The sequence below is a fragment of the Etheostoma cragini genome, chromosome 10 (genome assembly GCF_013103735.1).
Source record: "Etheostoma cragini isolate CJK2018 chromosome 10, CSU_Ecrag_1.0, whole genome shotgun sequence".
NCBI classification, from domain to species: domain Eukaryota; kingdom Metazoa; phylum Chordata; class Actinopteri; order Perciformes; family Percidae; genus Etheostoma; species Etheostoma cragini.
In genome coordinates this window covers 11,113,424-11,135,953 of record NC_048416.1, presented here as the reverse complement: position 1 = coordinate 11,135,953, position 22,530 = coordinate 11,113,424, and the positions used below count along the sequence as shown (strand labels likewise).

Below are 22,530 nucleotides of genomic sequence, written 5' to 3'. Positions count from 1 at the left end.
TATATACACACACACACAGACACAAGCTCTGTAGCATAATATGGTTGTGATTTTGTCAACTGGTGTGTTTTTACAGGGTTAGGACAATCAGAGGCAACATAGAAGTGCCTCTACTGTACAGTTTCTTTTCCCAGAGTGTGACTCGTCTGCACGACGTCACCAATGCGACCATGGGAAATAGCAGTAAATAGGCTGCCACCAACAGCCCCCTTAAACCCGAGGAGGTTCCTTGGAGAGCCCTGCAACGCCCCAGTGTTTCTCAGGAGAAGGTAACAATTCTGCCTGGTCTTTCCTGAAGACAATTTTCTTATAAAGTACATTGTATTAATTTATTAAAAAGTAGCGCTGACAGTTAAACACGTTAACGGCGGTAACAGAAACCTTTTTTTTATTTGCAAGATTAATGTTCTTTTTGGCGTTGCAAACTTTGTAGTTTTTTTCACATGCTGTTGCAACAACAAGCAACGTTAGAAAAACAACACCACACCAGACTGGAAACAAAACAACAGACACGCCGCGCAGACTTGTTTAGGCTAGCGAGCCGGCCAAAGAGTAGTAACGTTACGTTTTGTGTGGATGGTGAACGCGAGACACCGAAATGGATGCCAATAAGATTCTGAATTGTAAGTTTACTTTCTAAAAGTTGCCAAATGGTTCCATTGACAAGACCACTGTGATATGTGGGTTTTGTCGTTGTGAACTGAGCTATCATCGCAGCACGTCTGAAATACCACTTGATGGCCCCTTGTCAAAGTATTTTTTTCACAGTTTTAATGATGGTCAGTGTTCCATTGTGTGAGAGATTATTTGCTCCAAGTGAGAATGTTACGTGTGAAGTTGAACACCACAGTAGCCTATACGCCAATGGTGTTTATTACTTAAAAAAATCCACCGATCCACTTTTCCATGTTGATAAGAGAATTAAAATGAGAAAAAATAATGGGACAAATAGAAATAAAGGGACATTTAGAATGTATAAAAAATATGCGATTGATTGCGAGTTAACTATGACATTATTGCGATTGATCATGGTTAAATAATTTAATCGTTTGACAGCACTACTAAAAAGTGTGTTTCACCATCAAATGTCAGCTTTGTGTGGCTCAGGTACCAACAGCTGGAAAAAAAAGTCAAATGCACCTTTTTTCTCCTCAACATAATTTTAAAATGAAAACACTCTTGTTAGATCTGAAGACAGCGTCATCAGATGTTATCATTACAACAAAAATAATATTGCATGCAAATATGGCATATATTGTTATAATATTTTGACAGCATAAGAAAGAACTGCACACTGTACCTCCCCTTAGTGCAATTCTTTTCCTTAAACAGTATTTGGATGTGTGGGCATATTATGTGTTATTTATATTGTTCCATGCAACTTGTTTCCAAGCCTCTATCCAGCAAAACTACACACTGACTCATGATTCTCAAGCACCATAAGCCCACATGTCAACACACACTAAACAAAACCTCAATAGTATGACATGCTTGTTTCACCCAACCCCAAAATATTTAAATTGTAAAAGGGGGGGAATATTGCTACATTGTGTGTATCAAGTGTATGGTTGTAAGTACTGGCTTATGCACCAATTACCTAACATTGATGCCAATAATTTAAGAAATATGCAACTTCTTTTATTTAGAGCTACAATTTATTGAACTATATGTGACTTTTTTTCCCTCTGTGTGACGTTACAGCCTACCAGTCAGACGCCAGTGGGGGAGACGAGACAGACCTGTACTGCACACTTCTCTGATCCAGGATGAGAACTTCCATCATCTGCTTTTCTCGCAACATCACCAACAGGTTCCTTTAGATGACTCCAGACAATACAGCCACACCAGCACACCACCACGCATGCTTCACCCTGCTGCTCACCTGCCCCAGCAGAGCCCCATCATGGTGGATCTACATGACCAGGTAACCGAACAAGAACAAGCTGATGGATAAAGAAGTTACAACATTTATTAAACATGATTTGCTGTCTAGTCTGACCAAAGTATTCCAGAGTAATATGCAGATTTAATATGAAACATGCCGGGTGTTACATAGTGGTATATAATGTAATAATATAATGAGTTATTTTTGCAGGCAGACTTCTGTTTCAGGCAGATTGTGGAGTCACCCCATGTCTCCCCCCATTTCTTTTCTTAAAAGATGCACCAGGGATCCGTTCCAATATCATACACTGTGACGACGGTGACGACCCATGGATTTCCCATCCACACCGGGCAGCCCCTACCAGGGTGCAACACTCAGCAGCTCCCAGCATGCTCGGTAATGTTCAGCGGACAGCTCTCTCTGCTCTGCTGCCTTCCTCCTCCTGTGAGTTTGAAAAGGAAGAGCCCAAATGTCAGTGGCATCCATGTAGCACGCCATACCAGCCATGCAATCTGTCACTGTTCATGACTAACAAATAAGCTGCTGCTGTTACTGTGCAGAACATTTGGTTTAGTTCTGACAAACCGTTAAGCAACATGACATTTGATACTGTTGTACATTTGGTTTGTGTGGAAACAAACAGACTTTAAAATGATAATTAGTGTGTTGTCAGTGCTGTGACTTTATGTAATGCATCGCTTCTATTCACTACGCTTTTTTTTATTATAAATGCCTTACTGCAAATTTTCTTTGGTTAGGCAGAGGCTTCTTCAAAGTGTTATGTTTTGTTGTTGACACAAATAATACAAAAAATAACACTGACACACTTAAATTAATGTCTGCTCTTGTGTGTTTTTCTCTCTCCTCAGCTCATCCAGGCATGTACCATGCAGCATATGCCAGTGTCTTATCAAGCCTTTCCACCCCTGATCTCCAGTGAACATTTTGTATTGCACCCAACGCCATCTGCACCCCCCCACCAGCCGCCACACCTCACTCCTTTGGGCCAGTTCGTCCCTTTACAGCCTCAGCACCCACGCATGGTGAGTAGTCCGTGACATACTCATGTTCAATAATGAACACATAGTAAATGTAGAATTTAACCACTAGTTTGTTGATTTGCATACATACTGTATGTTTTTTACAAACGGTTTTTATGTACAAAGTAGCACTAAGATCAAGTAAAACAAGTACAGAGTCAAGAACTTTGTCTGCTGCAGTTAGAAGGTCATTAGTAATTTTCACGAGTGCCATCTCTGTGCTGTCGTGCTTTCTAAATCCTGACTGAAAGTCCTCAAGTAAACTATTCCTATGTAGAAGTTCACACAACTAATTAGCAACTACATTCTCAAGGATCTTGGAGAGAAAGGGGAGATATAGTTTGCTAATACCTCAGGGTCAAGGGAGATTTTTTTCAGGAGAGGTTTTATTACAGCTACTTTAAATAGCTGCAGTACATAACCTGTTAATAGAGACATAGTGATCATATCTAGTAATGGAGTGGTAACCACGGGTAACGCTTCTTTAAGTAGCCTCGTTGGGATAGGGTCTAAGAGACAGGTAGATTGCTTTTCACTTTATCATATCTCCAAAGTTATAGGCGTGATTTAAAATGGTTGGTATGGTATTTTACTTTCAATGTGATCTCTCTCTCTCTCTCTCTCTCTCTCTCTCTCTCTCTCTCTCTCTCTCTCTCTCTCTCTCTCTCTCTCTCTCTCTCTCTCTCTCAGTCTCTTCAGAGGGTAGACAATGAAGTTGACCTAAGAGGGGACCAGCACCCATTAAGTACTTTCTCATACCCTCCCTCTCATCACCCACCAGCGCTGCCTCCTTCTCTGCCCCTACAGTATCTTCCTCAAGAGCCTTTGCACCAGGAGCTTCCCTTTGGAGTGGTAAGACAGCCTCCTACACATTTTCAGTCTTTTTATTTTCCTGGGAAATGGACACTTATGACTTATTTTTAGCATGATCTGCTTCACACCTGTTACATGGTCACACATTCACAGCTAGTGGCTGTCCAGCACACAGGGCATCTGCAGGTCTTGAAAAGTCTTCAAACGCATTGGCTTTGCGTTCTTAAAGAATGCCTTAGAGGTTATTAAAAGGTTTTTAAAAAAGTAATGTTAGTTATAAAATGTTTATGTGTTTGAGGGCAGTCGGAGAATGGGATTGTTTGGAAAGTGGATTTTGCGTTACAGTCAGCACCATCACACCTGAAGCAAACACCATCCCTATTGCCGGATAAAACGGCTATGAAACTCATTGTTTGATAATGGGAAGGTGTTTTAACAAATCTACCCGTCCATTTTAAGCAAGTGGCAGCCTCCATGATGACTTTATCCGGTGCCATCGCGGAAGTTCCAAAAACTGCATTTCCTTCAATTGCAACTTGAAGTTTGCTCCGAAAGGGAGTCAATCCCCATAGACCCCCATGTTAAAACGCCCAACTTTAATGCAGAAATAAACAAGTTTACCGCCTGGTACAGAAAAACGGTTTTGGTCAATTTCCCCCTTTATGAAAACTGTATAGGGAGTGAATAATTTTCCAACTCACCCATTTCAATTAGATCAAGGCTTATAGTTATGCATAATTAAGGCTCTTTGCCTCTTTTTTGGATTAACCCAGAGTTAGGTGACGTCAGGCATTGCCAACATGGTGAGGGCAGGAGCTGCCCACTTTGAGCTTAATTTTTTGCCTTTCTACGTCCACATATCACACGTGATTTTATGCCACTTACCCAGGTTCAAGTCACATTGATGCAATTAATTGGATCATTAGGAATTATTGTCAAACACTGCTGGAAAGTACTGAAGGAAAAGTAATGTATTAAAAAATAGATGGAGCTTTCTGGCCCCTAAACTCCTAAACCAGCTGAAAACCAATGCATGTGGGTATTTAGTAGTGTTGTTGATGGATTCAGGTCCAAATGGCAGTGTAAAAGGGGAGTCTAATTGATTAATTAATTTTGGAAATAAAATAAAAAGTGTTCTGATTTATGCATGACGCTAAATCTCTTTTAGAGTTTAAGATGGACAAACCTTTGCTGGAAGAAAAAAAAAAGAAAGAAAAAAGCTAGCGAGGCTCAAAAAGCAAACGCATCAGTTAAATCCAATACACAAAAGCTTATTTTGCTCTAGCATATAATAATAATGTATATATATTATATGTAAGTATCCTTGGTCTGAGGTACCCTCCACCAACTCTTAAGCTGCCACGTGTTGTATCTTCTGTATGTAACAGTTGGAGATCCAGGATTTTGTTCCCTTTTTTGAGATTGTTGCAGCCCAAAATGCCTAATTTTGTGGTAGGTTTAAAAAGATTTTTAGATTAAGGTTGAGATTTCTTTTTTATTTTCGGAAGAGAAAGTGACTTTTTTTTTAAAAATATTTCTTTAAAAAATAAAAAGGAAACATGTTTAAGGCAGAATAAAACTTCTCTGGGCTGAGTTTTCCTATTGACCTTCCCAAAAACGCTAATGATGCTGCAGGACTGTTCCCCTTTTACTTTGGAAATCTTGACTTTCTACGTTTTCTTATGTATTTCGAATGTATAATATAAAAATGGCTGGTGATTTTAAGACAATAAAATTATAATTTATTGAATGAATCAAATTTGAACATATCTGTCAGTGGCTTGTTGATCCTGGACTGGGACACACATTCATAAGGTTTGATAAAGTGCTTATTGGACTGATCATTGCACTTAGAATAACGAGTGTCGCTGTCCTCAATTTAGATCATCGTTTATGTATCATCTCCGTTTTTTCCTGCATCAACTGTGTGTGTTTGTGTGTGAGCGCGTCAGTCGTGGTGGGAACTGAGCAGCCCCGCCCGCTGCAGAGAGCCGACAGGATTAAAACAGCAGCACATTGAAGTGACTTAAAGAGTGAAAAAACATCAGGGCGTATATTGATGTTAAAATGTGTAAAGGTTGGCAGGGGAGTCTGAAATGTTTTTCACGGCCTGTCGCTGTACGTTTTCTTGGTAAATGTGAGATGTTTGAGTCACACAAGTCTTTATATCAGAAATAAGGAAATTAATTTGGCGTCGTCACATACCGATGCAATGTCTGGCACGTGGGACTGCTGTGATTGTTGAAGTTGCACGGAACTCCGGTTATTTGCAGAATAAGTTGTGGTGATTAGTAAAAATTGCGAGTCGCACCAGTTTCGCGTTGATTGGTTGAATTTGCCTGAATTGTTGCAACTGTGACCTTGCACTTTTCTGGAGGACTTAAGAATGGTTACAATACTGTAAAAATGTTCTTGCGTGGGCAGCTCTCAGGATTTTTTGGTTCCCCAAGAATCTTGTCTTTATTTCCTTAACACTGTACTAACTACTGGAGTACAGTGTACTAACTACTGGAGTACCGTGTACTAACTACTGTACTGACTGCTAATGCCGTCAGACTTATCTTAAATTTTCTATCATTATAAAAGTGTATATTACTTTGACGTTTACTTTAGTCACAGACTTCTGTTCTACGTAATTCCTTAAATCTCTGTGTGTTTCTCCTCAGCCATATCCCCACATGCTGCCCCGGCGAGTGAGTGGACAAAGATATCGTTTGCAGCAACCTCTCCCCCCTCCTCCTCCCCCTCCATCTTACTACCCAGGCTTCCTTCCTTACTTCCTGTGAGTACCTGCATTAAAATCTCCCTGTTTTATGAAGTGTAGCGTGAACGTGGTGTTTTACTAGAATGAAAAATACGTTCTACTCAGTTACTGGCATTAGTGATCAACTTTTACAATCACTGCGGCTGAGTTAGGGTTGATTATATACTACACCCTGGTTGTGCATCTCTGCTTTTCAAAAATAAATTGAGTGAAGAAGTAGAAACGATGATTTACACTAGTTAATACTAGCCTACTACTACACACTGCTGGTGTTTGCAGAGCAGGTGCTGCTTAAACAAAGTTCCCACTACAGAACTTTCATTTTCTGCTCACCTGCACTTCTTTTGAGCTCCCACTCAAACCTCATTCAAGTGAACCTCATTCGACAGTATGTAAAGATATCTAGTGGGCTAAATATCTTGACCTGTCGCAAACTCTACCGGAGCCCCTAATTTGCTTGGAACTGTAAAAAGGCTGGTTAAATGTACCTTTTCTGTATCGGCTCCTCGGCTCTGGAATAGCCTGCGTATTTACGAGTACAAATAGCAATGCAGATTAACACCAGATGATTTCCTAGGCTAATGTGGACTTGGCACAGTGCTTCGGCTGTGCTTCCAACCAATAAAGTCCCAAGTCAATATCAGCCTAAGAAATGTGTCTAATCTTACTCTGCGTTGCTTTTTGTACTTGTTGTGAATACGCAGGCCACAAGAAGTAATTCGTTTTTTTTTTGTGTTTTTTTTTTTACTCAAAACAAGTTAACCTTGAACATAAAATTGCATTCACTACGCTAAGCTAACTACCTGCGGCGCTGCCGGTGTTGCACCGGACTAAAACAATGCGGGCACTGAAATAAAAAATGCGTTGGCCCAGATATCTACAGCTATGGGAGACCATAATAAGCCCTATTTACACAAACAATGGCATGTAAGACACACTTTTATTCTTTTCTTGCAATTAATCTGTTTAATTATATGTTTATGCGATTTCACAAGTTTCAATTTGTTTCTTGACTTATTTCTACTTTGCACTAAAGTTGTTACATGTTGTACGGTATTACATCATGTTCCGTTTCATTTCTCGTACGGGTGCTTTCTTCTGAGACTAGACTTGGAGATTGCTACTGGTAAAAGATCTAGTAGCCCACTCAGTAAGTTATTGGAAGGCATGTTGACTAGTGTACAGCAAACTGACTACTTCAAACAACTTGTAGTGGGAACTTAGCAGTTAGTGTAAATGTTTCTCTTTGCTCAGGTCAATGCTTCCTGTGCCTCCAACAGCAGTGGGCCCAGCCATCAGTCTAGACCTAGATGTGGATGATGTGGAGATGGAGAACTATGAGGTTAGTGTGATGCATTTTTTGTTGTTTTTCCTTTTTCTTTTGTTTTTGTCATAAGTGTTCAATCCTTTGTAATTTACTGTAAAATTATAATTTCATTCAAAGATATTGATGGTTTACCATCATTTGAAATATTTAGGTATTTAGAACAGTAGAATAAGTACTAAAATTACTCCTATGAATTCTGACATTGCAGAATTCATGTGTGTAAAAGTGTAGAGATTCATTTACAATAAACTTATACGCGGCCATAAATTATAAAAGCGAAGGAAGATTAACCTGGGCTCGACATTAAGGCTTGTACGCTTGTCCAGGACAAGTGCAATTTTTGTAGGACAAGTGGAAGAGATATTGACTTGCCCCACCGGACAAGTTAATATTGTAATACGATGTAAAGTGTTGTCTTTTCCTAGTTTTACATTATACATGTACACACACACACACACACACACAGAGACATCCACTCACGCACAGAGAGACACACACAGACGTACACACATTATAGTAAAATTATGTAATTTTATAAACTTACCAAACTGTTCTAGCTGTTCTATTATTTACCTTTTCTCCACTAAGTCATTAAATCGTTTCTGATTGTTAATGAAAAATACCATTGTGTAAATAACATTTTGTCAAAACACCAATAGTTAACCTTTCAATATCGTCGCAGTATCGGCTTCAAGGTATTGTGTGATACTTGATTTTTTTTCAACATTTTGTGGCAAAATCCATTGTTATGTCTAGAGAATTATTTTAGATATAGTATTTAAAGTTCAATTCACTAGTAACTCTAGTCAAAAAGTATCATATATTAACGAATATCTCAGAATATAAACTAAAAATATCAAATTAATGAGAATTTAAAATATTAAATTAGAATCTCAATTTTTTGGCATAGTATCTCAATATGTTGACTTTTCTCAAAATATTGGCTCAGTATCAATATAGATATTAAGTTTTGAGAGAATATTGAGATACTGAGCCAATATCTTGAGATATTGAGTTTTGCTGCGGGGGAAAGAACATAAGGACCCCGGGGAGTGGCTCCACAGAGCTAGGTTAGTAACAGGCATTTCTGGGACATGGATGCAAACAAATGGAAAGATAAAGGGGAGAGGAGCTCAGTGTGTCAAAGGAAGTCCCCCAGCAGTCTAAAACTAATTCAGCATAACTAAGAGAGACAGGGTTAAGAGAGGAGCCTGGTCCCCTGCCTTATCAGGCTGTACTGCCCTGAATTGCTCTAGTTTTATTATATTATTGATTAGATGAAAGATGAATCTGATAACTATGACAAGAAGCAGGTGGGCCAGGTTAGGCGGACGCTGCAACTCATCACTCCCTAACTATAAGCTTTATCAAAGAAGAGAGATTTAAGTTTACTCTTAAATGTGGTGATGGTGTCTGCCTCCCGAACCCAGACCGGAAGCTGGTTCCACAGTAGAGGAGCCTGATAGCTGAAGGCTCTGGCTCCCATTCTACTTTCCCATTCTACTACAGACTCTAAGAATCACAAGTAACTCTAAATTCTGCAAGGGCAGTGCTCTAGTGGGCCAATAAGGCACTAAGAGCTCTTCAAGATATGATGGTGCTTGACTATTTAGAGCTTTGTAGGTCAGGAGAAGGATTTTAAATTCAATCCTGGATTTTACAAGAAGCCAATGCAGAGAAGCTAATACAGGAGAAATATGATCTCTTTTCTTAGTTCTTGTCAGAACACGCGCTGCAGAATTCTCGATCAGCTGGAGAGTCTTAAGGGACTTATTTACGCATCCTGATAATAAAGAATTAAAGTAGTCCAGGCTGGAAGTAACAAATGACCGGATATTCCTAATTTGGGCAATGTTACAAAGATAACTAAAGGCTGTTCTTGAGGTTTGTTTTAAATGAGCGTTGAAGGATATATCCTGATCAAAAATAACTCCTAGATTTTTGACAGTAGTGCTGGAGGCCAGGGCAATATCATGCAGAGTAGCTATATCCCTAGATAATGAAGTTCGGAGTTGTTTAGGGCCCAGCACAATAACTTTAATACAGAAGATTGTAGGTCATATTGACATATTGATCATATCTAGTAATGGAGTGGTAACCTCGGGTAACGCTTCTTTAAGTAGCCTTGTTGGGATGGGGCCTAAGAGACAGGTAGATGGCTTTTCACTTTATTATATTTCCAAAGTTATACGTGTGATTTAAAATGGTTGGTATGGTATTTTACTTTCTCTCTCTCTCTCTCTCTCTCTAGGCTTTACTGAATCTAGCGGAGAGGTTGGGTGAAGCAAAACCACGTGGACTCACTAAAGCTGATATAGAGCAACTTCCGTCCTACAGATTCAACTCAGAGAATCATCTATCTGAACAAACGCTGTAAGCCTTCTCCTCACACTTTAAATAAACAAGCCACTTATATTCAGTCAATAGAGATGTATGTACGTATATCTTGGTAACTCACTCCTTTCTTCTCCTTAGGTGTGTTGTGTGCTTTAGTGACTTTGAGTGTAGGCAGCTACTTCGAGTATTACCTTGTAACCACGAATTTCACGCAAAGTGTGTGGATAAATGGTTAAAAGTAAGTTGATGCCAGTTTTAACAGAACATTTTTTCATAGTGTCCTCATAGTTTGATTGAATGTTTTGAAATGTTGTGCTTAACATCTTTATGCTTCGTGTTTCCGCTTGACTTCCAGACCAATCGCACGTGTCCCATCTGCCGAGCCGATGCCTCGGACGTACACCGGGAGGGGGAGTGAGGACTGTCTCTGAGTGCTGAACTGGAAAGCTGCACACACCAGAGTCTGTCCCAAAACTGGGGACGTCTGCCACCTAACCTGCATCCTCCAGTAGATATAGCTTACCAACCCACCACTCCTGCCCCTTCCTAAATGATAAGCAATCCAGGATTGTTTACTGGAGCCTGCTGTTCCTCTGCTGTGCTTCATTGTCCAAGTCTCATGAAACCCACTGCCTGTCGCAGCCTATAGCCAGAGTTCTGGGATTGCCAGCCAGTTCTTTCTCTGCCCCCTCAATGCAGATTCCAAAGATTTCCCCAACAATGCATTATTTGCTGCTTTTGTTTACAGGGTTTCATTTTTACTTAGTGGATTTGGTTGTGGTGTTCATGAATAGTGGGAGTCCTGCATTGGAAGAATTGAGTCAGGAGCCTGGAGGATGATAGGCTGGACGCCTTGTGCAATTAGCAGAATATAATAGGAATACTTCAACACGTGCATCTGTGTTTTGGAGGCTATGCCTGACCATCATAGATGCATGCTTGTCTAGGTGTTGGGCAAAGTGACTTGTTAATAATGTATGTTCTGCAATAATGTATTGATCATTTCAACAGTTTTACCCCGTATTTGTTTTAGATTTGCCAATTCTATTGTGAAAGTGTGACTTGCTATGGTTAAATGCAGATTCTGTTGAGCCTGAGGTTATGGACTGCAGGTGATGGGACATGCAGCTGTGGAGTTTCTTCTACCCCAGATTACCCACTCTGGAACACAGATCTGTACAAAAGCAGTCGTGGATTAATGGACTGCATTTTTTTTTTTTTTTGAGGTCATCTGGCATAACTGCACAAGTGCTACATCCCCCCTCCACGTCAGCGTTGTTCCTCCGGCAAGTGTGTAAGTGTGTGTAAGTGTGTGTACATATTGCGTGTGTGTGTGTGTATGTTTGTCCTGTTCACAGAGCCAATGCATTGTGTAACCACTGGATACAGGGCAGCATGCTAGAATTTGCATGAACTGTTGATTCAGACGAGCAATATTTTAATCAAGCATTGCCACCAAAATTGTCGAATGTTAAGAAAAAGAATAGACAAAGAGGCATACTAAAAGAACGCCTTGCTTATTCAGAGAGCGCCATGAGGGAAGACTAGCATGTGGTTCCAACCTGACTGGGTTAAAAGATGGAGGTCCTCGTCTGAAGGCTGTGCTAATGCCATAAAGCTCTGGAGGCCTGTGCAGAAAGCAATATGTGCAGTGAGTGGCGAGTTTTAAATGAACTTTCTTCCACTTTTAGGAAGACTGGGCTTTTTATTTCATTGTTTGTGAGCCAAATCCAATATACACATATAGCCCACTGTTAAAGATTTCAGATCTGCCTTCTTATGACCTTGACAAGCACAAACCTATTACTAATCCTGAAAATACCTTCGTCATTTCCACTTGTTTTAAAAGTATGGCGTTTAAAAAAAAAAAAAAGTTTATTTATTGGTTTTATCTTCTTGAAAAAATACGTTGAAGGAAACAGTTGGCACACTAACATGTTTGTGTAATGTATGTTTTAATCTGGTAACTTGGTCAGGTCACGGTAATGGTGTTGTAAAAAAGCAACTGTATGTATAGCTTCAGTGTGAATGCTTTTAGATAAACGTTTAAAGACAGACGAATGTTGAAAACCTTTGTAGAAGTCACTGGTGACACTCCACGTTAAGCTCAGTGTGTCCCCCAGTGGTCATGACGGAGTGTTGAGGAGTGTAAAAACACTGTTTGACTTCTAGGTCCCTGCTTGTATTCACACTAAAAAAAGGATACATTTGGGATGGGAAGGAAAAGAGCAACAAATGGATTTTTGCTTTGGATTCACTCTTGTCTCTTAACTGCCCAGTAAGCACTAACAGGCAACCTGTAACCTTTGCTTTTATGTGTAAAGGGTTCTTGCCTTTTTCTTTACTTCTGTTTCTTAAGTGAATGTGAGTCTTTGATGTGTGCCACCTTCAAAAGAAAAAAAAAGAAGCCATTTAATGAGTTAAACCCACAGCTTTGAGAATTAACCTATGTGTACATATCTATTTGCTGGCATATATTGTAAGTTTGAAAAAAAATTCACTCAGGGCCTCTTGGTATATAAAAATAAAGGAGAACAGTCAATTCCAAATGGAAAGGATGCCATCAAAAGGGTATATCTGAATTTAGTGTGATTGTTTTCCTCAGACCGCAAATGATTTAATGTAATCAATTATAATATTCTGTTTTGTCTGAGATAGTAGATAATACATCATTTAAAGACAGGCATGCAAGAAAAAAAGATCAGTAAATATGTTATTAATATTCACTGAAACAAGGCAATGTACACTGCAACTCATTACAAGTGTATTATTCAAACCTGTTTGACTTTTGTTATATTACTCAAACCATATGTTTCACATAGCGGTTGTGATCCCATTTCTAAATGTGCCATGAGGCACACTGTCCTACCTAATTCACTCCCAAATCTACTTCAGAGGTGTTTTGCATGACTTAAAAGAGAAAAAAAAAAGAAGAAAAAAAACAATTGGTAAAACAAGTGTGTTGTAGTGGAGGATATCTCAAGATCTGGTGGGGACCTATGTAATGGTGCACAATATGCATGCTTGTCAACCAGATCCCAACTGATTTTTAGCTCTAGTTGGCTTTTGGGTTCTGGGGGTCTGGATCGTAACGCTCAGCTGATAACTGCCATGCATTGTACTGCACACATTTGTAATAGAACTGAATGACTACAAGATTTTATTGCGCTAACTTCATTTTATAGAGAAAAAAAAAAACTGGTCTTGAATCCAGAAATTCTTACATACATTGTGTTACTGTTCTTGCCCTAATGACTGAAAATGACATGCTCTGAACTACTGTAGTTTATCAAAAGCCATAGTGAAAAGGTGCTAGATGTTCTGCTTTTAGGTATGAAAACTCACTTGCGTGAATGCAATAGTTTGTCATGGATCCCATGTATTCTTAAAGCATGTTATACTAATACCCCTAAACAATGTCAGTGGAAATCAATATAGTTTAAGGGATTAAAAAAAAAAAAGACTAAAGTGTTGTCATACTTATTTAAGTGTAGTATTGTACCTGCATATCAGGCTCTTGCTCTCAGTGTATCAATATCTTAAAATATATTGTTCACATATAGATACCTTCATGTTAACGTTAGCACTCTTATTTTGGAGTTAATATTTAACAATATCCAGCTACCCTATTAAATAAAAAGAAGCTCCCATTAAGGCCTAGGTAATGAGGTAACTTAATGACTGAGAATAGAGTCTTGTAGTCTTTCTGTTAAGAGTTATTGATTAATCTCACAGCTTGTGTGGTGCAAAAATGTGTTCCGATAAGCAGCTAAAATTTATTTAGGATTTGTAATCGATTGCTCCGTAGATGCCATTTATTGTTTACCAATGAATTTTGCTGTGGTGGGATAGTGGTTTACTGTTCTTACTCTCCCCGGCCTCTAGGGGTCCTTGCCTGAACACCAGACTACCCACCCGCCAACAGAGCCTGGGGCATGTGTTCTGTGTTAGGCAGATATTTTTGCTTTGGTACTTGCACATTTACAGTTACCTCATTTTTTCCATGTTTGTATTTGGGGGTGGGGGGAGAAAACAACTAATATATATTATATATAGGAAATGGTTCTTATTAATGTTATAATTTTTCATTCCATTGGAATCATATTGTTTGTAGCATTTAACATAACTATTTACTGTATTATATATATATATACATACATCTGTATACTGTTTGAAATTTTTAAGATTTGTACTTTTTTTAAATGAAAGTTGCTAGTTATGCTTTACCAAGTAGTGCAATCATATTTTTTTTTAACTGTTGTGGCTGATTTGAAAGGGTTGTTCACTAATAAATGTATGACGTATACCAATATCACATTTTACTTATTTGACTCAAACTATTAAAAGGTAAATATAAAAGGTTGAACTTAGAATTATAGATAACATAACCTGTGACCTTATTTTTGGATAATATGTTAGCTGAACAGCTAAGTGATGACATTTTTGATGACGTACTATAACTTTTTCATTCCACAGTACTTTAACATTTTATGCATACTATACTATGACCTTTTTAGCATACTATACTGTGATTTTTTTAAATTTTATTTATGACATTAATTAAATAGGCCATTGTACTACGATTTTTCTTTTTACATGTCATGAAAAGTCTTAGTATGCCATAAAAATGTTCAAAAAGTCATAACAATTAGTCATAGTATAGTTCGCCATCAACAATGTTATAAAACATTGTGGTATAGTATATCATAAAAATTCTGCCGGTGCCGGCGGGGACACAGAGCCACACATACAGATCTAGAGAAATCTGATTCATAATCATTATAGCAGGTAATATGAAGAAAAGTGGCAATAGAACGTGAAAAACGGTTTTGCCACGAAAGTGATCAAAAAACTAAGATAAACAAAACAAAAAGGTATCCATATACAAGGCTGGATTATCAAAAATGGACTTTGTGCTTTTCGAATGAAAAATGAAACAAAATCCTAAAAAGTCATAATATAGTGTATCATAAAAATTTCCTAAATATCATATAATACAATATAGTACGTCAGATTGTACACAGTACTTTTTCCAACATACTATACTGTCACGTTTTAATCACCTTTTTTCAACATACTATGGGATAACATTTTTCAACATACTATACTTTGACTTTTTATTATTTTTTTGACATCCTACACTATGACTTTTTTAGACATATCTTACGACTTTTTAATCACTTTTTTTCGACATACTATACTATGATGTTTTATCACTTCTTCAACATACTATACTGTGGCTTTTTTCAACGTATTATACTATGACTTTTTTTCGACATACCAGACTATGACTTTTATATCACTTTATTCAACATACTACATCATACTATGACTTTGTGTCACTTTTCTCAACATACTATACATTTTGTTGACATACTGTACTATGACTTTCTTCAACGTGCCATACAATGACTCTTTCCAACATACTATAATATTACTTTTTTCAACATACTATACTATGACTTTTTTCAACGTACTATACTAAGACGTTTTTATCACTATTTTGACCTATTATACCATGACTATTTACGACGTACTATACTATGACTTTTTGTCACTCTTTTTCAACATCCTGTACTATGACTTTTGTTGAAATAACTTTTTTCAACATGCCATATTTTCACTTTCATATCTCTTTATTCAACATACTACATTAAGACTTTTTAGACACATCATACTATGACTTTTTGTCACATTTTCAAAATACTATATTATGACTTTTTTCCACATACTATACTATGACTTTTTTCAACCTACTATACTATGACGTTTTTCAACATGCTATACAATGACTCTTTCCAACATATTATAATATGACTCTTTTCAACATACTATACTATGACGTTTTTCAACATGCTATACAATGACTCTTTCCAACATACTATAATATGACTTTTTTCAACATGCTATACTATGACTTTTTTCAACATGCTATACAATGACTCTTTCCAACATACTATAATATTTATTTTTTCAACGTACTATGCTATGACCTTTTCCAACATAATTTACTATGACTTGTTGACATACCATATTATGACGTTTTTTTAACACATTATACCCAACTTTTTGTCACTTTTTCCAACATACTACACTAAGGCGTGTTTTATCACTATTTTGACTTACTACACCATTACTATTTACAACATACTATACTACGACTTTTTATCACTTTTTTTCCACATCCCACTTTTGTTGACATACCATTCTATGACTTTTTTTCGACATACTATAACTTCTTTTCAACATACTATACTATGACTTTTTTTAACATACTGTACAATGACTTTTTTCAACATGCTATACTATGACTTTTTTCAACATACTATACTATGACTTTTTTCAACATGCTATACTATGACTCTTTCCAACATACTATACTATGACTTTTTTCAACATACTATACTGTGACTTTTTATCACTATTTTTCAACGTACTATACTATGAATTTTTTGGACATAAACTATGAATTTTTTCGACATAAAATACTATGACTTTTTTTCGACATACTTTAGTATTACTTTTTTTGACTTACTATACTATGATGTTTTATCTCTTTTTCAACCCATTATACTATGACTTTTTTTCAACACACAAATTTTTAGACATATCATACTATGTGTTTTAAGGACTTTTTTTGACTTCGACATACTATACTTTATACTTTATCTATGACCTTTTAAGATATACTATATGACTTTTTACCGCTTTCATCGACGTACTATAACTTTTCAGTCATACTACGCTATGTCTTTTTTGATACTATACTGACTTTTCATACTTTTTTTAACATACTATACTACGACTTCAGTTGACATACTATACTATGACTTTTTTCAACATGCTATACTATGACTCTTTCCAACATACTATACTATGACTTTTTTCAACATACTATACTGTGACTTTTTATCACTTTTTTCAACGTACTATACTATGACTTTTTTGGACATAAACTATGAATTTGTTTGACATAATATACTATGACTTTTTTTCGACATACTTTAGTATTACTTTTTTTGACTTACTATACTATGTTTTATCTCTTTTTCAACCCATTATACTATGACTTTTTTTCAACACACTAACTTTTAGACATATCATACTATGTGTTTTAATGACTTTTTTTGACTTCGACATACTATACTTTATACTTTATCTATGACCTTTTAAAATATACTACATGAATTTTTACCGCTTTCTTCCACGAACTTTTCAGTCATACTACGCTATGACTTTTTTGATACTATACTGACTTTTCATACTTTTTTCAGCATACCATACTATGACTATCACTTTTTTTGACATTCTATAGTAAGACTTTGTTATAAAAGTTTTTTCAACTTATTCTATAACATTTTCATCACTTGTTTGACATGCTTATACTTTGACTATTCATCACTTTTCAAATCATGTCATTGTAAAGAGCTGCTAACGTGATTCCTTTACCACCAAGTGTTGTACATTCTCAATAATCCCAACATTTTTTTTTAAATGTTTTTAATTTATAGTTGGAAAATTACATCTTTACATGAGCCCATTTAAATGTTACAGGCAAAACAGGCATCTATGAGTAACCACAGGCACAATATGGGCAGACTCATACTATACTAGATAACGCCACATGGAAAAGCTGTGGCCTCTGTTAAATATTGTATGTTTAAACTTCAATAGCAGTCTGCTTCACATAGTAACCAACCTGCATTTGGTCATTTTATGACACAGGGGAGTCAAAAAAAAACTGTAAGGTAAATTTGGGGGTTTTAAATATCTAACTTATGTACAAGTCATGGCTCATTAAAAACAGGGATCCCATAACTCCTTTATGCCCACATCCACCAACTTGCACCATGAAGTAACACATTTGCTTTCCACACCACATAGATGAACACTCGTAGCAATGCCAACCCTTCATTTTATACCAGTAATGTGCTTGACAATTAGTGGAGGAGACAAAAACATTGTTGAATTTGGACACATGGATCAAACATCACGTCTTTAACATCAAAATAGGCTAGGCATTCACACCATCATAGAGATCCAACCTTCTCCATGCTGCATCCTGTGTGCGTACATAGGTATTAATACAACCTGCCTTCATCAGAAGTAATTTGGGATATAGTTAAGGTTTTACACAAAGCTATGTCAGTTTCAGTATATTTCAGCAGATGATTAAATGCAACAGTTACTGGTGAGGAAGGACAAAAATTAACTGGTAGCTAGTACAGACAATGGAAAACAAACTTCTTTGTCCACACAGATACAAAGTTGAGTTCAAGAAAGGAGTTCAAGAAATATTTATTTGATAAAATTCAAGACTTTCCAGGCTATTGGGAACCCTGTTAACACAACCAAACAAGGATTGGACTGGATGCAGAGTGGTACATTTTTCCAGGTTAGGATTTTATCTCAATGATCCCTTGTGCATAATGGCCATTTAACAAAATAAAAAATAAAAAAAACAAGAAAAAAAAACGGGGGTGGGTGGGCATTGGAGGTAAAAAGGGTTTCCATGTACAGGAGGTATTTCATCTATTAATCGTCCGTAAGGTCCTGAACAAAAAGGACCTCGGAGCGGCTGAGTCCCGCCTCTTTCAGTGTGGGAGGGTTGGGCTGCTCTTCAGTCGGAAGGCAGGGCAGGACTCGGCGAGGGAAGTTTGTAATTATCTGAAACTTCTCTGGGCTTTCTTTCAAAGAGAAGAGGAAGTCGTATATTACCTGGGAAAGAAAAAATTGTCAACCAAATTGTTAAATAACCATAAGTAGTAGTTATGGAGAAGAAATGCCTATAATAAGATATTTTTTGTGCTTTGTGTGAAATCCTTTACAGTATCTGAAAAAATAATATTTTGTTCATATGTGGCCCAGTAGTATTAGATTAACACATCCCTGATTGGGGGCAGAGGAGGCTGTACATTAGGCCTGCACGATAAATCGTTATGAAATTCACTCCTGTCTGCGATTTCATTTTTAAATAACTTTAATTGCTTTTTTTATGACTTTGATTCTAATTTAATTTTATGATCCGACTGCATCACCAAAACTACTACTTTCTTCTGTGAGTTTTAAACAGACTGCATAAAACTGGTTTAAAAGCACTCCCAAATGCTGCAATGCAAGGCATCGGTGTTTATGTAAATGTGCTGCATTTATATAGTGCTTTTCTAATCTTAACGACTACTCAAAGCAATTTTACATCATACAGGATACATTCACCATTCACACACATTCATACACTGTGGCCGAGGCTGCCATACAAGGTGCCACCTGCTCATCAGACAAACACTCACACACATTCACACTCCGATGCACATGGGACTGCAGGGCCAGGGATTGAACCACCAACCTTCCGATTGGCAGGCAACCGCTCTACCACCGAGCCACAGCCCCCTTTACAGGCTAGTGGTGATGCGCAATGTGCTACAGGTGTGAAAAAAATCTGTTTGGTATTGCCAATTAGTTTTGTTTTTTCATGGTTCATGTGTGCAATAAACATCACACTTCTTGAGAGAAAAAAAAAAAATCACGGCAGATAATCGTGATAACAATTCTAAGCTTAAAAAACAAAAATGTAATTCAATATTTCCCTAAATCCTACAGGCTTTCTGTACAGCACATGGTTTAAAACGTGTGGATTAAATTTATTTGAACAAATTGGTAAATATCACAGTCGCATCTCCTTAAAACCACAGTAAGGTAAACCAGTCAGGGTCAACCGGGTGTGTACACAGGTTCATGAAACAGTGGTGCTTACCGTCAGAGATTGCCCAAAGAGGAATCGTCGTTCTACTCGTGTATCATTGGGCAGCTTAAACACTATTTTGACACTTTCTGGATCATCTGCAGGTGGCTCTGGGGGAAGACATTCTGACTTCCTCTCCTTCTCTTCTTCGAGTGTCTGGAGTCATAACAAAAATTGACAACATGGTCAAAAAAAGTATTCTATGTATGCACATATGGAATTATGTACTTAACAAAAACGTGTGAAATAACTGAAAACATGTCTTATATTCTAGTTTCTTCAAAGAAGCCACCCTTTGCTCTGACTACTGCTTTGCACACTCTTGGCATTCTCTTGATGAGCTTCAAGAGGTAGTCACCTGAAATGGTTTCCCAACAGTCTTGAAGGAGTTCCCAGAATGCTCAGCACTTGTTGGCCCTTTTGCCTTCACTCTGCGGTTCAGCTCACCCCTAAAATCTCGATTGGGTTCAAGTCTGGTGACTGTGGACAAAATAGTCCTTACACAGCCTGGAGGTGTTTGGGGTCATTGTCTTGTTAAGAAATAAATGATGGTCCAACTAAAGGCAGACCGGATAGGATGGCATGTCGCTGCAGGATGCTGTGGTAGCCATGCTGGTTCAGTATGCCTTCAATATGGAATAAATCTCCAACAGCGTCAACAGCAAAGCACCCCCACACCATCACACCTCCTCCTCCATGCTTCACAGTGGGAACCAGGCCAGACCAGAACCTTTTCTCCGTTGCACAAAGACACTGCGGTTGGAACCAAAGATCTCAAATTTGGACTCATCAGACCAAAGCCCAGATTTCCACAGTTGTCCAGAAGGGCCGTCAGCTGTGTATCAGCCTGACTTCTGCACAACACAACTGATGGTCCCAACAGCATTAATAAGGCAAGAATTTCCACTAATTAACCCTGACAAGGCACACCTGTGAAATGAAAACCATTTCAGGTGACTACCTCATGAAGCTCATTGAGAGAACACCAAGGGTTTTTCAGCGCTATCAAAATAGCAAAGGGTGGCTACTTTGAAGAAACAACAAGACATGTTTTCAGATATTTCACACTTTTTTGTTAAGTTCATAATTCCACGTGTTCATTCATAGTTTTGATTCATTCAGTGATAATTTACAACGTAAATAATCATGAAAATAAAAGGAAACGCATTAAATGCGGTGTCCCCACACACACAAACACAAACACACACTCACGCACACACAAAGAGATGACCGTCTCTTGACATAAAATAGTAATTCATTAGTTAAGGTCTCATTGTATAGATGGGCATGTACAACTTAATAAAATGGAAAGTAAGACTGACTTGTCGTCTCCGCTCCTCAGCAAGAACACTCTGTCGGACCTTCTCCTCCTCTTGCCTCAGCTGCTCCTCCTCCTCCCTTTTCTTTCGGTCCTTCTCCTGGTCGGCACGAAGGGAGGCCAGGTATGCCTCGTCCTGCTGCTGTCTTAGCACTTGGGTCTGGTTCCTCTCCTCCCTAAAATCAAGTATGATGTGTCCTTATAAATTGTTCAGGTTTACTAGCAGAGTGTGGCGTTAAACAAAAAGATTTAATTTCATTTTATTTGAATTTATACTCTATTGAACCCAATTACAATGTATACTCTGTTATTACACACAGGCCTGAAACACACACACACACAGGCTCAGGTGCTATATATGCACTAATGGAGAGATGAACAGGCGTCCTTTGAGGTTTGAAGGGGGGGGGGGGGGGGGGGGGGGGGGGGGGCGTTGGTTGGTGCCTTGCTTAAGAGCACCCTGGCAGTACCCATCCACATGCATACCTAAGTCCATATGGGGACTAGAACCAGCGACCCCTCCAGTGCCCCACCCAACTTTCAAAAGGACTGAGCTACTGGCACCCCACTGCCTTTGATTGACTGCCTATTTTTTATAAATAGAACATCATTGATATATTCCATATGTACATGTTTTGGACTGTATCTTGGAGATTGAAAATTAACTGCTTAATCACCAACTCCAAGCCGTAACACTTTGAACTTCAACAATCACAACATGGAACTTCCAGTCTAAAGTAATGGAAATGTTGATAGTCAAGCAATCTATCTACGCATTTATTTACCGTTCAAGGCGCTCTGACATTAGATGGGTTTGGTTGGCATCCATGATGAAGGTGAGCTGATTGACGAGGTCCTCGGGCTGAATGAGACCCTCGAGCCTGCCCACCACGGTCATCTTGCGGTCCTTCAGCATTATCATGGCCAAGAATGGGTAGGTGTTCTCTCGCAAGGCTTGGGACACTAAAGCACACCCAAATATTACACATACAATCTCGGTTTCTCCTGTGGTGCTACTATACATTTTATTAATCTAATTAACACACACACAGCAAAGTTTTGAGCTTTCCACTGATATTTCAATTGCCACCCAAAAGGTGAATGGAATTACGTTTGAGAATCTAAACATGCATATGTTTCCAGAAACAATCTCCCAGTTATTCCCAGGACTTGCTTTACTTTTTTTGATGATTTTCCCAACACACACATATCTCTTAAGTTTCTCAATGAGGAACTGAAAACTATAAGCACAATAAAAGGACAATCCCCTCAGGTAAACATGAGGGGGGGGGGGGGGGGGGGGG

At 38.0% G+C, this 22,530-nt stretch overlaps 2 protein-coding genes across 4 annotated transcripts in view; one reads left to right on the top strand and one right to left on the bottom strand.

Annotated features, from left to right (window-relative positions):
- The window catches only part of rnf44 (ring finger protein 44), an 18,102-nt gene extending 3,630 nt beyond the window's left edge, over positions 1 to 14,472 (top strand). For 2 of the 3 annotated variants that reach the window (XM_034883278.1, XM_034883277.1), the window contains exons 2-11: positions 77 to 269; positions 1,702 to 1,924; positions 2,162 to 2,329; positions 2,755 to 2,928; positions 3,616 to 3,777; positions 6,405 to 6,520; positions 7,757 to 7,844; positions 10,081 to 10,202; positions 10,305 to 10,404; positions 10,522 to 14,472. In XM_034883278.1, the coding sequence (XP_034739169.1) occupies positions 163 to 269; positions 1,702 to 1,924; positions 2,162 to 2,329; positions 2,755 to 2,928; positions 3,616 to 3,777; positions 6,405 to 6,520; positions 7,757 to 7,844; positions 10,081 to 10,202; positions 10,305 to 10,404; positions 10,522 to 10,584 (1,323 nt within the window). In that variant the 5' untranslated portion in view covers positions 77 to 162 and the 3' untranslated portion in view covers positions 10,585 to 14,472. The remainder of the gene's footprint in view (positions 1 to 76; positions 270 to 1,701; positions 1,925 to 2,161; positions 2,330 to 2,754; positions 2,929 to 3,615; positions 3,778 to 6,404; positions 6,521 to 7,756; positions 7,845 to 10,080; positions 10,203 to 10,304; positions 10,405 to 10,521) is intronic. The other variant, XM_034883279.1, reaches the window with a different exon arrangement.
- Positions 14,473 to 17,658: 3,186 nt separating this feature from the next.
- Positions 17,659 to 22,530, bottom strand: part of faf2 (Fas associated factor family member 2) — a 9,769-nt gene continuing 4,897 nt past the window's right edge. Inside the window, exons 8-11 of the mRNA XM_034883276.1 lie at positions 22,012 to 22,189; positions 21,231 to 21,402; positions 19,921 to 20,064; positions 17,659 to 18,884 (exon numbers count right to left, since the gene is read on the bottom strand). Of these exons, the coding sequence (XP_034739167.1) occupies positions 18,702 to 18,884; positions 19,921 to 20,064; positions 21,231 to 21,402; positions 22,012 to 22,189 (677 nt within the window). The 3' untranslated portion in view covers positions 17,659 to 18,701. The remainder of the gene's footprint in view (positions 18,885 to 19,920; positions 20,065 to 21,230; positions 21,403 to 22,011; positions 22,190 to 22,530) is intronic.